This window comes from Oncorhynchus nerka, linkage group LG28 (assembly GCF_034236695.1).
Source record: "Oncorhynchus nerka isolate Pitt River linkage group LG28, Oner_Uvic_2.0, whole genome shotgun sequence".
Lineage (NCBI taxonomy): Eukaryota > Metazoa > Chordata > Actinopteri > Salmoniformes > Salmonidae > Oncorhynchus > Oncorhynchus nerka.
Window position 1 is genome coordinate 61,562,946 of NC_088423.1, and position 16,213 is coordinate 61,579,158.

Sequence of the window (16,213 nt, forward strand, 5' to 3'; positions counted from 1 at the left end):
ACTGTAGCATTCTACATGGTTAAGATTTGACATTTTGAATTGTGTTATTACAGTATAATTCATTCGTATGACGTACTGGTTAAATCAATGCAATAAGCCTGAGTAATGTTGGGAGAGTTTTGTGTGTTTCCAGAGCTGTTATACAATTAAACGGTATATTGCAATGCACAGCATGTGCAACTAGTGTTACAAATACGATGCCATATTTGTTGTGAAAGTGATGAAATAACCAGGTCAATCTTTTTCATCATGATGTAATACTTTTTGGAATCGCATGCCTCCCACTGGAAAATTCAATCATACATTTTTGTGTGTGGTTTATCTATTGGAGTTTTTCTTGGCCTACCTACATTGGTTAATCTTTTAACGTTTGTTTACAGGCTGCATAACTTTACTGATGCCAGGTTCGTGGACCAATCATACAGAGGTAATACAATTGGATCTGTGTTTAATTGACAGGCACCACAGAACCTTTTTGCTAAGAAAGTTATGAGATTTGGGCATCTAGTGTTGTTGCTACTGTCTTGTCTAAGGTACCATTCATTCATGATTGGTTAGTCGTGATTGGGGGGTGGGGGCATGCGCCTGTCATCTCACACCTATGTCATAATGTTATTCATTTTGTAAATAATTCTGACAGTAACCCTCCTTTTTAATTTCCACATGTAGCAGGGAAAGTGTTTGTGTTGTCCAATCTTCATGGTAGTAGGTGAGTCAGACAGACAATATAGTTATCATGCATCTAGTTAGACTATTTCTCAGCAGCGCCAGCCTGCCTCGGCCTCCTCATCTAATTGGCCTCCTCATCATCTCATCTAAAATCAAGTTTTTTAAAATTTGGTGAATCAGGTCAGATTCGGATGGAGAGTGAGTGCGTTGTTCAAGATGGATAAACAAAAGTCAAAACCAAGTGGTACACAAAAACTCCCCAAAAAAGATTTATCTGATCAAGCTCATGCCAAATTACAGAAGATCAGCAAAGCTACAATCACCTCGACTGACGAAACACCATTACAGGTGGAAGATTAGCTAAAGGCTAGAGCTGCCGCTTTCAAGGAGCGGGACTCTAACTCGGAAGATTACGAGAAATCCTGTTATGCCCTCCGATGAACCATCAAACAGGCAAAGCTTCAATACAGGCCTAAGATCGAATCATACTACCCCGGCTCTGACACTTGACCGATGTGGCAGGGCTTGCAAACCATTACAGACTACAAAGGGAAGCTCAACCAAGAGCTGCCCAGTGACATGAGCCTACCAGACAAGGTAAACTACTTCTATGCTCGCTTCGAGGCAAATAAAACTGAGCCATGCATGAGACAACCAGCTGTTTGGAAAATGGTGTGATCACGCTCTCCGCAGCCGATGTGAGTAAAGACCTTTAAACAGGTCAATATTCACAAGGCCACAGGGCCAGAAAGATTACCAGGACGTGTACTGTGAGCATGCGCTGACCAACTGTCTTCTGACATCTGTAGCACTCACATCTGTAGCCATGAAGGGCTTCGAAAGGCTGATCATGGCTCACATCAACACCACTATCCAAGAAACCCTAGACCCACTACAATTTGCATACCGCCCCAACAGATCCACATATGATGCAATCTCTATTGCACTCCACACTGCCCTTTCCCACTTGGACAAAAGGAACACCTATGTGAGAATGCTATTCATTGACTACAGCTCAGCGTTCAACACCATAGTGCCCTCAAAGCTCATCAATAAGCTAAGGACCCTGGGACTTAACACCTCCCTCTGCAACTGGATCCCGGACTTCCTGACGGGTTGCCCCCAGGTGGTAAGGGTAGGTAACAACACATCCGCCATGCTGATCCTCAACACAGGGGTGCGTGCTCAGTCCCCTCCTGTACTGCATGTCCAGGCACGACTCAAACACCATCATCAAGTTTGCCAATGACACAACAGTGGCAGATCTGATCATCGACAATGACGAGACAGCCTATAGGGAGGAGGTCAAGACCTGGCTGTGTGGTCCAAGGAAAACAACCTCTCCCTCAACGTGATCAAGACAAAGGAGATGATTGTGGACTACAGCAAAAAGGGGACCGAGCACAACCCCATTCTCATCAAGTTGCAGTGGAGTAGGTTGAGAGCTTCAAGTTCCTTGGTGTACACATCACCAACAAACTATCATGGTCCAAGCACACCAAGACAGTTGTGAAGAGGGCACGACAAAACCTATTCCCCCTCAGGAGACTGAAAAGATTTGGCATGGGTCCTCAGATCCTCAAAAGGTTCTACAGCTGCACCATCGAGAGCATCCTGACTGGTTGCATCACTGCCTGGTCTCTGACCGCAAGGCACCACAGTGGGTAGTGTGAACAGCCCAGTACATCACAGGCCAAGCTTCCTGCCATCCAGGACCTCTATACCAGGCAGTGTCAGAGGAAGGCCCCAGCCACCCCAGTCAAAGACTGTTCCCTCTGCTACCGCACGGCAAGCGGCAAGTCTAGGTCCAAGAGACTTCTAAACAGCTTCTACCCCCAAGCCATAAGACTCCTGAACACCTAATCAAATGGCTACCCAGACTATTTGCATTGCCCCCCCCCTTCTTTTTTTTACACCGCTGCTACTCATATGTTATCATCTATGCATAGTCACTTTAATAACTCTACCTACATGTGCATATTACCTCAACTAACCGGTGCCCCCGGACATTGACTCTGTACCGGTACCCCGCTGTATATACAGTTGAAGTCGGAAGTTTCCATACACATTAGCCAAATACATTTAAACTCAGTATTTCACAATTCCTGACATTTAATCCTAGTAAAACCCTGTCTTTGGTCAGTTAGGATCACCACTTTATTTTAAGTATGTGAAATGTAAAAATAATAGTAGAGAGAATGATTTATTTCAGCTTTTATTTCTTTCATCGCATTCCTAGTGGGCCAGAAGTTTACATACACTCAATTAGCATTTGGTAGCATTGCCTTTAAACTGTTTAACTTGGGTCAAATGTTTCAGGTATCCTTCCACAAGCTTCCCACAATACATTTGGTGAATTGTGGCCCATTCCTCTTGACAGAGCTGTAACTGAGTCAGGTTTGTAAGCCTCCTTGCTTGCACATGCTTTTTCAGTTCTGCCCAAAAAAATTCAATAGGATTGAGGTCAGGGTTTTGTGATGGCCACTCCAATACCTTGACTTTGTTGTCCTTAAGCCATTTTGCCACAAGTTAGGAAGTATGCTTGGGGTCATTGTCCATTCGGGAGGCCCATTTGCAACCAAGCTTTAACTTCCTGACTGATGTCTTGAGATGTTGCTTCAATATATCCACATAATTTTCCTACCTCGTGATGCCATCTATTTTGTGAAGTGCACCAGTCCCTCCTGCAGCAAAGCACCCCCACAACATGATGCTGTCACCACCGTGCTTCACGGTTGGGATGGTGTTCTTTGGCTTGCAAGCGTCCCCCTTTTTCCTCCAAACATAACGATGGTCATTATGGCCAAACAGTTCTATTTTTGTTTCATCAGACCAGAGGACATTTAACCAAAAAGTACGATCTTTGTCCCCCTGTGCAGTTGCAAACCGTAGTCTGGCTTTTTTATGGCAGTTTTGGAGCAGTGGCTTCTTCCTTGCTGAGCGGCCTGTCAGGTTATGTCGATATAGGGCTCGTTTTACTGTGGATACAGATACCTTTGTACCTGTTTCCTCCAGCATCTTGACAAGGTCCTTTGCTGTTGTTCTGGAATTGATTTGCACTTCTCGCACCAAAGTACGTTCTTCTCTAGGAGGCAGAGCGGCTCACATCACAGAGCGGTATGACGGCTGCGTGGTCCCATGGTGTTTATACTTGCGTACTATCGTTTGGAAATTGCCCCCAAGGATGAACCAGACTTGTGGAGGGCTACAATTTAGTTTCTGAGGTCTTGGCTGATTTATTTGGATTTTCCCATGATGTCAAGCAAAGAGGCACTGAGTTTGAAGGTAGGCATTGAAATACATCCACAGGTACACTTACAATTGACTCAAATGATGTCAATTAGCCTATCAGAAGCTTCAAACGCCATAACATCATTTTCTGGAATTTTCCTTGCTGTTTAAAGGCACAGTCAACTTAGTGTATGTAAACTTCTGACCCATTGGAATTGTGATACAGTGAATTATAAGTGAAATAATCTGAATATGGTCGGTAAACAATTGTTGGAAAAGTGACTTGTGTCATGCACAAAGTAGATGTCCTAACCGACATGCCAAAACTATAGTTTGTTAACAAGAAATTTGTGGAGTGGTGTGAAAAACTAGTTTTAATGACTCCAACCTAAGTGTATGTCAACTTCCGACTTCAACTGTAGTCTCACTAGTGTTATTTTACTGCTGCTCTTTAATTACTTGTTACTTTAAAAATATATATATATTTTACCTTTATTTAACTAGGCAAGTCAGTTAATAACCAGTTCTTATTTTCAATGATGGCCTAGGAACAGTGGGTTAACTGCCTGTTCAGGGGCAGAACGACAGATTTGTACCTTGTCAGCTCAGGGGTTTGAACTTGCAACCTTCCGGTTACTAGTCCAACGCTCTAACCACTAGGCTACCCTGCCGTCCCTTCTTTTATTTCTTATTCTTATCCATATTTTTTAAAACTGCATTGTTGATTAAGGGGCTCGTGAGTAAGCATTTCACTGTAAGGTTGGTGTATTCGGCGCATGTGACTAATATAATTGAATTTGATTTGATCTGTAGATAGGAGGCCTACTTAAGCCTCAGCTAGCATAAGCAGCCTCCCAGTCCCGACAGAGGCCCAGAATTGACAGTAGCCTTGCTCCTCCTCATCTTCCTCCCCTTGAGAATAGTAACAGTTCTCTAGTGATGGTGGTGAACACTTGTAAGCCTACGAGTGATGAGATGGATAGCCCCGACACGTTCCAATGTGTAATATAACTAGGCTGCCAGCTACGCCTTTTTGTTTTATTCCCATAGCACTACACAACTGCTTCAAATAATCAAAGCTTGATAATGAGTTGGTTATTTGAATCAGCTGCGTAGTGCTTGGGCAAAAAACAAAACGTACACCCAGGGGGAACCCAGGACCGAGTTCAGGAAACCCTGGGCTTGACTGCATTGTCTGCATAATGAAACAATCCCTAGTCAGCTATTGTTTTGAAGGTGGACTGATTGTATTATTTGGAATTAATAGACTGGTTTTATGTAGCACAAACCTTCTATCCAAGCTGCAAGAGAGCATGAGGACGGCTAAGGTAGGCTATAGGTCTACAGGACAGTTGTATATTCTTAAATGTTTAATTGGTTACTGATTATATACGCTGTTGTATACGCTGTTGCATTCAACATTCATTTTACAATCTACATGTTTGAATTTCCCACTTTAATTACTTAACAAGGAAATACATTATTGCCTCCGGCCTACATTCTAAATAGCAGCATTGCAACAGCGTAGGCCTATAGCTTCGTAAAACATAAACGTTTGGCTTAACATTAGAAAATGACGACCAAATAAAAATAAACATGTACCCATTAAAGCAAAGCTACAGGATACTTCAAGCACTAGCACCATATAATCTGATAGCTATCGATTGTTAGCCGCGCAGACGTCACAATTTCAGAACAATTGACCGCAATCAATAGTCGAAACTTTGTGAGTGGCTGACGGGCTCATATTTTTTTTAGGGGTGGGGGGGGGTCAAACTTTGAGAAACTGAGAAACCGCTACGCCTGTCACGCCCTGACCTTAGTTTTCTATGTTTTCTGTATTATTTTAGTCAGGTCAGGGTGTGACGAGGGTGGGTATGTGTGTTTTGTCTTGTCTAGGGTGTTTGTATATCTATGGGGTTTTGATATGTCTAGGTAAATGTAGGTCTATGGTGGCCTGAATTGGTTCCCAATCAGAGGCAGCTGTTTATCGTTGTCTCTGATTGGGGATCCAATTTAGTTTGCCATTTTCCATTTTGGTTTTGTGTGTTATTGTCTATGTGTAGTTGCATGTCAGCACTTGTTGCAATTAGCTTCACGTTCGTTTTGTTAGTTTGTTTAGTGTTCTTCATTTATTAAAGAAGAATGTATTCTTATCACACCTTGGTCTCCTCGTTATGACGAACGTGACAACGCCAGTGAACTTACATTGAATATGTGAACCCAAACAAGGTTTCTGAACCACACATTATGAACATTTTAATTAAATACAAATAAAATAAAAAGGGATCTTTTGAGTGGAACCACAGCTTCACGGTCATCAAATTATCTACATGTTATAGGCATTTATGATGTATGTGTTTCTCATCGCAAATGTCAATTTCCAAGTACAGCTACAGCTGATCGCTGTATGTGGTCCACTGGGGGTACTAAATTATAGTTTTTGCGTGTAAGGAGAAGGAAGATACAGATTCAGCTCCTAAATGATTGATTTATTTCAGCTTTTATTTCTTGCATCACATTCCCAGTGGTCAGAAGTTTACATACACTCAATTAGTATTTGGCAGCATTGCCTTTAAATTGTTGAACTTCAGTCAAACGTTACGGGTAGCCTTCCACAATTCCCTTTAATACAGTATTGATAATTGATTAACGGTTGCACTAATTTCATAACATTTTCATCAATTCCAATTGAGGCAACCCAAGATTATGAAATGTATGAAGTGAGAACTGCTCATTAAAACATAAGCACGTTTAAAAAATAACGTTGAACAAATTCATTTCACTGTGCTTGTTACTAACCCTGGTTCCCACTTTTGCTGCTTAGTAGGTTAATAGAAAACATACTCTAGAGTTCCCTAGGGGCAGATTACAACTCCAATCAAACAATGTCTTCTACCCAATGCCTCACATCAAATTCGCCCAGCTACGGAGATGTCAAATAACCTCAACTCACACTCTGTTTCTTCACATAGAGCTGTAGGCATGGTCTCAATTGGAAATAAAAAACTGCACCTTGTTACAAACAAGACAGGTATTCATGTAGCATCATCGTGCATTTTCCAAAACTCTATTAGCACAGTTATGCTGTATATGATACAACCAAGAAACTCAACTTTACAACACATTCTTGTGTTATCCCAGAAACGTCGTAACCGGGTAACATCATTAAAAAAAAAAGGTTATTTCCCCTTGTGAAAACACAGGCATTGATTTGATGCATTGCAGTAGCCAATACAATTTCCTTTAATATAGATAATTAACTCCCTTACACCAGGGACTTGTCACTCATCTGAACATGAAAATGTCAACAGCGACAGTTTGATTGTTGGCTACCCATATCAGCCACCCTTGTTCTGTGCTGTGGAAATAAGACGGACGACCATTTTAAGACGTCCATGTTGTTCGTATTAGCATATATTGAATATCTCAAAGCCATTCCACGGTCTGTTTTGAACATTAATTAGGCCTCCCGTTGATTTTCTGATCATTTGTTTTGAGGGGGAGTTAGATAGCCATAAGAGATGTGGCAGTAAATATCAAGGCACAAAACAAGGCACAAAAAACCTACGGGCTAATCCATAGAGTTCTTTAGGTATGAAAAAGGCTCCACATGAATATAATGTTAATTACTGATATTATCATGGCTTTTGTAGCTGTTATAAAAGCTTTATGTGGGCCTACAGTAAAGTTCAGTTATACATAAAGGGCATACAGTAAATTGTTACCTATAGGTTTCATTCATACAGAAGGTATAAACATGACTCTGCATGTGTGGTACCAAAGTTCCTTTGTAGCCTGCTATTCTCAGACGTCTGTATAGATTGGCAATGTAATAACGTCTGAATAGAACAGAATTTATACTAGAACGACAGCCAGGTATAATTGAAAAAGGACTGAGTTGCATGAAGGATAGAGGCCTGGATTACTGGGCAAATGAAAAGGAATGTTTATGACAGGATGATAAAAGGAACAAAATGTAAAAAAGGTGCCTGGTCTATTAAGTTTTTATCAGAACCCTATCGTTTAAGGAGAGCGAAGAGTGGACCGAACTCCCTCATTATGCTTCCTATTTCTGGGTTACACCTACAGTTGAAGTCGGAAGTTTACATACACTTAGGTTGGAGTCATTAAAACTCGCCTTTCAACCACTCCACAAATGTCTTGTTAACAAACTATAGTTTTGGAAAGTCTGGTAGGACATCTACTTTGTGCATGACACAAGTCACTTTTCCAACAACTGTTTACAGACAGATTATTTCACTTATAATTCACTGTATGTAGTGGTGTGGGGGCTGTGCTTTGGCAAAGTGGGTGGGGTTATATCCTTCCTGTTTGGCCCTGTCCGGGGGTGTCCTCGGATGGGGCCACAGTGTCTCCTGACCCCTCCTGTCTCAGCCTCCAGTATTTATGCTGCAGTAGTTTATGTGTCGGGGGGCTAGGGTCAGTTTGATATATCTGGAGTACTTCTCCTTTCCTATTCGGTGTCCTGTGTGAATTTAAGTGTGCTTTCTCTAATTCTCTTTTTCTTTCTCTCTCTCGGAGGACCTGAGCCCTAGGACCATGCCCCAGGACTACCTGACATGATGACTCCTTGCTGTCCCCAGTCCACCTGGCCGTGCTGCTGCTCCAGTTTCAACTGTTCTGCCTTATTATTATTCGACCATGCTGGTCATTTATGAACATTTTAACATCTTGGCCATGTTCTGTTATAATCTACACCCGGCACAGCCAGAAGAGGACTGGCCACCCCACATGTGCTCTCTCTAATTCTCTCTCTCTCTTTCTCTCTTTCTTTCTCTCTCTCTGAGGACCTGAGCCCTAGGACCATGCCCCAGGACTACCTGACATGATGACTCCTTGCTGTCCCCAGTCCACCTGGCCGTGCTGCTGCTCCAGTTTCAACTGTTCTGCCTTATTATTATTCGACCATGCTGGTCATTTATGAACATTTGAACATCTTGGCCATGTTCTGTTATAATCTCCACCCGGCACAGCCAGAAGAGGACTGGCCACCCCACATAGCCTGGTTCCTCTCTAGGTTTCTTCCTAGGTTTTGGCCTTTCTAGGGAGTTTTTCCTAGCCACTGTGCTTCTACACCTGCATTGCTTGCTGTTTGGGGTTTTAGGCTGGGTTTCTGTACAGCACTTTGAGTTATCAGCTGATGTACGAAGGGCTATATAAATACATTTGATTTGATTTGATGACTGTATCACAATTCCAGTGAGTCAGACGTTTACATACACTAAGTTGACTGTGCCTTTAAACAGCAAGGAAAATTCCAGAAAATGATGTTATGGCTTTGGAAGCTTCTAAAGGCTAATTGACATAATTTGAGTCAATTGGAGGTGCACCTGTGGATGTATTTCAAGGCCTACCTTCAAATTCAGTGCCTCTTTGCTTGACATCATGGGAAAATCCAAAGAAATCAGCCTCAGAAAAAAACTGTAGACCTCTACACGTCTGGTTCATCCTTGGGAGCAATTTCCAAATGCCTGAAGGTACCACATTCATCTGTACAAACAATAGTACGCAAGTATAAACACCATGGGACCACTCAGCCATCATACTGCACAGGAAGGAGACACGTTCCGTCTCCTAGAGATGAACGTACATTGGTGCAAAAAGTGCAAATCAATCCCAGAACAACAGCAAAGGACCTTGTGAAGATGCTGGAGGAAACAGGTACAAAAGTATCTGTATCCACAGTAAAACGAGTCCTATATCGACATAACCTGAAAGGCCGCTCAGCAAGGAAGAAGCCACTGCTCCAAAACCGCCATAAAAAAGCCAGACTACGGTTTGCAACTGCACATGCGGACAAAGATCGTACTTTTTGGAGAAATGTCCTCTGGTCTGATGAAACAAAAATAGAACTGTTTGGCCATAATGAACATCGTTATGCTTGGAGGAAAAAGGGGGATGCTTGCAAGCCAAAGAACACCATCCCAACCGTGAAGCACGGAGGTGGCAGCATCATGTTGTGGGGGTGCTTTCCTGCAGGAGGGACTGGTGCACTTCACAAAATAGATGGCATGATGAGGTAGGAAAACGATGTGGATATATTGAAGCAACCTCTCAAGACATCAGTCAGGAAGTTAAAGATTGGTCGCAAATGGGTCTTCCAAATGGACAATGAATCCAAGCATACTTCCAAAGTTGTGGCAAAATGGCTTAAGGACAACAAAGTCAAGGTATTGGAGTGGCCATCACAAAGCCCTGACCTCAATCTTATAGAACATTTGTGGGCAGAACTGATAAAGCGTGTGCGAGCAAGGAGGCTTACAAACCTGACTCAGTTATACCAGCTCTGTCAAGAGGAATGGGCCAAAATTCACCAAACTTATTGTGGGAAGGTTGTGGAAGGCTACCTGTAACGTTTGACCGAAGTTAAATAATTTAAAGGCAATGCTGCCAAATACTAATTGAGTGTATGTAAACTTCTGACCATTGGGAATGTGATGCAAGAAATAAAAGCTGAAATAAATCATTCACTCAACTATTATTCTGACATTTCACATTCTTAAAATAAAGCGGTGATCCTAACTGACCTATGACAGGGAATTTTTACGATGATTAAATGTCAGAAATTCTGAAAAGATGAGTTTAAATGTATTTGGCTAAAGTGTATGTAAACTTCCAACGCCAACTGTAGCTCTCTCACTCTCCCAGGCTGGTTATTAAGTGGTGGGAGGGAGGGGGCCAGCCAGGAGAAATGACTGCTGGGTAATGAGATGGGTGACGGGCGCCCATAGGCCCGGATGACAGGTGACAAGGGGGAGGTTAGAGGAGTGAGGTGTAGACGAGGTGAGGACGACTGAGGGCTCCTACTCACTGTGGCCTGCTGTTTCTCGGCTTGCTCCGTTGCCTCGTCCAGCTGCTTCTGCAAGGCAGCCTGGAGGGACTTCATCTCTCCCCTGTTGAAAGGAAAGGTGAGAAACTTTCAGTTAGCACATATCCTTCCCCTCTCCAACTCTTCTCTGACTTCCCGCAGTGGCGAGGCAGTAGTAATAGTATCTCAAGCACTGGCTGACTGACTGACTGAGCACTGAGTAGGATCAAGCCATCAAATCAATTCATGCTTACTTTTTCTACCAAACATTTGTGATAGAATGCGTGACGAAATACCAAACTTTAATCCAGAATACCAGAATACACGATTACAGCAGCAAAGGAATTATTCCCTTTGACTGGGCTTAGTGTAGGTTTAGAGTTTAATTACATATGACTTGGTCATGGTCCATCACTTGTGCAGTCGAGGAGCAGCATCTGCAGTCAACAGCACTGTTTGTCAAACTCAGAAAGAAAAGTCTCTCTTCACTGCTGTGCTGCCCTGTCATATTTCACATGCCAATGGTTGTGCCTGTTGGCATGAGCCCAGCCAAGCAAACATTTTTCTTTTACGCTAGTTGGCATTTCATTTTTCTGATCTCACCCTAAAACCAGCAGTATGACGTTTTAAGGGGAGACAGAACTATTTTTTTAGAAGTTAGAATCTGAGGTTGACATTTAAAGGGAGCGCAACACCATTTGGTGCTGTAAGTGAGCTTCAAGTCAACACGTTGAGTCAACATATTTTCACCAATATTTAGAGACTTTTGCCTATGGGCTACAAACAACCAAAAATTATTCTGAGTGACATTTTCCTCAGGCAACACAGCACTAAACTGTGAATAAAATAGTGTATAACCCATTATGGGTATCTGTGGAAAGGCAGTTACTATTTTAACCAAAGCACAAAAGTAAATGTTTGACTTTCAGTACTGTCTTCCCCTGCCCCTCCTTATATTTCATTGGCCACTCAAGTTGGCTGTATTTTTGCAGTTTTAAATATAGTAATTGGTTATGCCCAGGATTAGGTCAAATGTGGTGGTAAAGACGAGGGTTAACGCTTTTGTTTTTTCATCTTGTAACCCTCACGTTTGTAATTATTCGACATGTGTTGACCTGAGGATGTGGCTACCATGGTTTCACATTCAAATAGTTGCTAGTTATTACTCCCTCGAAGCAATCATAAACATGCTTGAAAGCTGTCAAAAACAAAGGATTTTCCATAAATCAGCAGCCTGGATCACTTGTGATGAAGTCATTCGATAATCATTCTTGGCAATGAACCAAGAGCAGGATTCATTCGGATTTAAAGTGGAAAACAGGTGGCTGCTCAAATCATCTGTGGACCAGGAGCCATTGCTCCAATAAGACATTGTTTTATGGTTTGTTTATGATTGTCATGTGTTATTGATATGTTGGTTTGTTATTTATAAAGCAGTAGGATATAAGTATATACTGTGTATACCAAAGGCTGAATTTCAGGTAACATCACATTGTTCCTGCACCATAAAAGGAATGAAAAGTAATGTTGCTCTTCGAAAGAATCCATACGGTAGGAATTTGCAATAGCAAATGGTTTAATGGTTAAGAAGCTTAGATCTACCTCTGCTTGTGGCTGAGCGCCAGGATTTTCAGGACATCCGCCTTGGCCACGGAGTCGTCATTTTTCAGTGTCTAGAAGAGAGGAATGAGAGCTTTTTAAGTTTCACAAGAGAAATTGGTTTATTATATGACCACTCACAGTCTCACTCCAATGTGAAGGAGCTGATTCAAAGCACTCATAGGAACAGAAAGAATACAACAGTGCCCCTTTCGAGTGTAAATGCACACATTGCTCCAAACTGTCATACAGTAGCCTATCTATGCTCGGGCAAAAAAAAGATGTGAATAATTATTAGAATTTTTCATACATATTGTGTAACGCCTCATAGATTATTGATGTGTATGCTTTTATGAGGGTAGTCAAATACTTTTTGTGGTCCAAAAAGTATTAGTTCATTTGTAAGCTTGTAGGAACTCATATAGTTTAGATTCAGGTTTGAGGGTAATTATGAATCTTTTTTATGACACTTTTTGGGGAAGAAAATTGAAGTGGTACAGTGTCTTGTTAATAATAAATTAGATCTTCATTTCCATAAATACACTAATTTGAGTTCAATAATTGCAGCTCTGCAAGATTACCGAACGGTTTTAAAATGTGCTTCAGTATAATAATGAGAAGAGACATTCTGAAACATTTACATTTACATTTAAGTCATTTAGCAGACGCTCTTATCCAGAGCGACTTACAAATTGGTGCTTTCACCTTATGACATCCAGTGGAACAGCCACTTTACAATAGTGCATCTAGGTCTTTTAAGGGGGGGGGGGGGGGGGAGAAGGATTACTTTATCCTATCCTAGGTATTCCTTAAAGAGGTGGGGTTTCAGGTGTCTCCGGAAGGTGGTGATTGACTCCGCTGTCCTGGCGTCGTGAGGGAGTTTGTTCCACCATTGGGGGGCCAGAGCAGCGAACAAATACCAATATTTTTTTATCACAAAAACTTTAACCTGGGTGCATCCAATCAGGGTTGGATTTAGAGGGATGCTGGCACTACCACAACAAACCAGGGCACCTCCGTAAGCAGTTAAGTTGCAAAGGAATGGCCCACATTAAACCATATACTAGCACACCACAGAGCAACTGCCAAGAATCAAAGCTCTATCATGCAAAGTTTAATTATGAAGGGTTGACCCAGCACCCAAGGGATGTCTAATTAAAATAATAAACACTTAGGACAGTAAATCTACACCAGAAAGGTTAATCAGTTACACATACATAATTGATTACTCTAAAAAGTTACTGTTGATCGTTTTCACCCCTTTTTTTGGTAAGAGATCCATCCCCCCTCGCTTCTCCCTTCATCTCCCGCCCCCTGCTTTTCCCGGTACATTTGCACAAGGCACAGGGTACACTGCCATCCAAGTCTGCACATAATCACATAATATACAGTAGCTGACTGACGTCAAAGCCTGCACCGGGGACATTGGTAGCGTAGACTACACACAGTGCCAGCCAGCCCTGACCAAGGGACAATGGATGCCACCGAAAACTGTCAGGAGGACAACACCATGAACCCAGGTTGGCCAGGTCACGTCATACAAGTAGACAGGGTATATTTGGAAAGTCATTGATTAAAACTGAAATGGGCTACAGTCAGCCAAGCCTACTAAAAAGAACACAGCGGCCCAGACTAATCCAAGGGACCACTGCCTACCACAATTGGCAAAAGAGATTCCATTCAAGACTGACTAGGGGACAATGATACTCTGGCTAACACCTGAGAGACAAATTTGTGTCTGCTGGTTCTCTGTGGGACAAAAGTAGAATTTTGGACTGAAAATACTTGTCAAACCAAACGTCTTTTTCAATCTATTTGTTCAATTCAATTCATTCCCTACTTGTTTGACGAGAACTGAAATGGAATCGACCGCAGCCCTGATCAGTGGCGATATACAGATGTGTCAGAGAAAAATAAACGTATTGCCCTGCTGCGGTAAACAATTTAACAACCAAATTACACTGGATTCGCAAGACCTAGGATGAACTATGTTTATGTGGTCTTCCATCCAAGCCGTGCCTTCCCCAATTCTCTACGGGAGTGATGATCATACATTTCTGTCTTTTACCTCTCATTACCTGTCATTCCCCATTCCGTCAGTCCTATTCTGCACTGTGCTCACAGGAATGGGTAACGTTGTAGCGTACATGTACACACAACATCCAGCGTTTGCGGATCTGTATGTCAAAAAAACGGATGACATTAAGTTGTGGTAGATATCGAGGGTCGAAGCAGAGATACCATTCAAATGATTTCAGTGTTTGCTCAAGTCCGCCTGGACTTCCAGGTGGATAGGGTTTGCACCATTGGGACAATTCCATTTGTTCCATTGAGACAGGCAATTTCAAAATCGAGCACATCTAAAAGTATTTGAAAGATGTAAAATTACGTAATATAAACACCCTCCAGCAGCATCACACATGCACATCCTGTCACGATAGTTATTAGATCCTCTGGTAAAAAAAAATATAGTCTGCAAGTAAACAAAAGGGTTGCTATCTAGAACCTAAAAGGGTTCTTCGGCTGTCCCCATAGGAGAACCTGTTGAATAACTTTTTTGGATTCCAAGTAGAACCCTTTTGGTTCCATGTAGTGCCCTTTCCACAGAGGGTTCTACATGGAACCGAAAAGGGTTCTAAAAAAACCTGTGACCAAAAAGAGTTATACCGGGATCTTATTGGGACAGCTCAAGAACCCCCTTCGGGGCCCTTTTTTCAAAGAGTGTAGGGACAGATTTCCCAACACCGTCACCTTGGAGTAATTTTCCAGTTTTTACAACTGTACCTCAACTACAGAAATTCCACTTCCAAAACAGCTTTGCATTCGTATTCATATCAGGGGGACTGATCGTCAAAACGAAGGACATATCGCTTATTTGCGTTTGATAAATGAGGCCCCAAGTATGTAGTGGCTCATTATACGCTAGGACAGCGGATGAATCACAGGCTGAGCTGAATTCTTAAGCCATTTTTTTAAAGTCCTAAAACAGAGCCCTTCGAAATAACCTCAGGGTTCCAAAGGCACTCAAAGCCATCCACCTTTCTTTAACATCCCACTATAATCTGTCAGAAAAGGAAACAGTGGGGCTCTAACCTGAAGGTTGCCTTTTATGCTGTCCAGTTCCTTTGAAGTCTTGGAGAGTTGACGCATGATGCCAGTCCGCTCGGTGAAGACCTCCTTCAGCTTCTGCTCCAGCCCCTCATAGCCATGTCTGTCAAGGGGGAGAGAGAAGAGAGAGAGATTTCACTACTTTATGTCCGCCTGAGAGAATCACTCTTTATTGGCACCCTTGGGAGTAGGAGACGGTGTTAAGTAGATTAAAAGTGTTGTCATTAGAGCAAAAATGTAAAGAAATACAGACAAACTAATATCTACTGAATGCTCAGTCCTTAGTTTCGAGATATAAAAGCACTTCACTCACCCTATCAATTTGGGAAAGTGTTTTACTCCGATGTGTCATTTGGCCAGAGGTCCGCCTCTGCATTTCTATCAAGTAATCCAACTGTCAAAAAGACTGAAATATCCACAACACCAATTTGTCAAATGGCTTTTCTATTTCTATATCAATCCAACTATTGGAATGTAAATTAGGACCATTTTTAATGGTGACCTTGCCAAGAGGCAAACATGACTTTTTGTGCACATGTGCATGCAAATTTGGTCATTACAGACTCTTGTCTGAAAATCCTGAATGAATGCATTCCATATGATGGAATATGTATACCCAGCAAACCGGGAACATTCCAGAACTAAGATTCCCATTAAGTTCTAATTGGGGTTTTATCTAATATTAGGATGATAACATCCCCAAAACACTCAAAGAATGAAAAATATATATATTTGGGAATGTTCACAAACATTTTGTGCACAACATCTGAACAA

At 42.0% G+C, this 16,213-nt stretch overlaps 1 protein-coding gene across 3 annotated transcripts in view; it reads right to left on the minus strand.

The window, feature by feature from the left end:
* The window catches only part of LOC115113479 (leucine zipper protein 2-like), a 181,635-nt gene that overhangs the window by 61,412 nt on the left and 104,010 nt on the right, over nucleotides 1–16,213 (minus strand). For all 3 annotated transcript variants that reach the window (XR_010461719.1, XM_029641182.2, XM_029641181.2), the window contains exons 2-4: nucleotides 15,425–15,542; nucleotides 12,335–12,405; nucleotides 10,736–10,817 (exon numbers count right to left, since the gene is read on the minus strand). Coding sequence is in view for 2 of the 3 variants with exons in the window: in XM_029641182.2 (XP_029497042.1) it covers nucleotides 10,736–10,817; nucleotides 12,335–12,405; nucleotides 15,425–15,542 (271 nt within the window). In the remaining variant the exon portion in view is untranslated. The remainder of the gene's footprint in view (nucleotides 1–10,735; nucleotides 10,818–12,334; nucleotides 12,406–15,424; nucleotides 15,543–16,213) is intronic.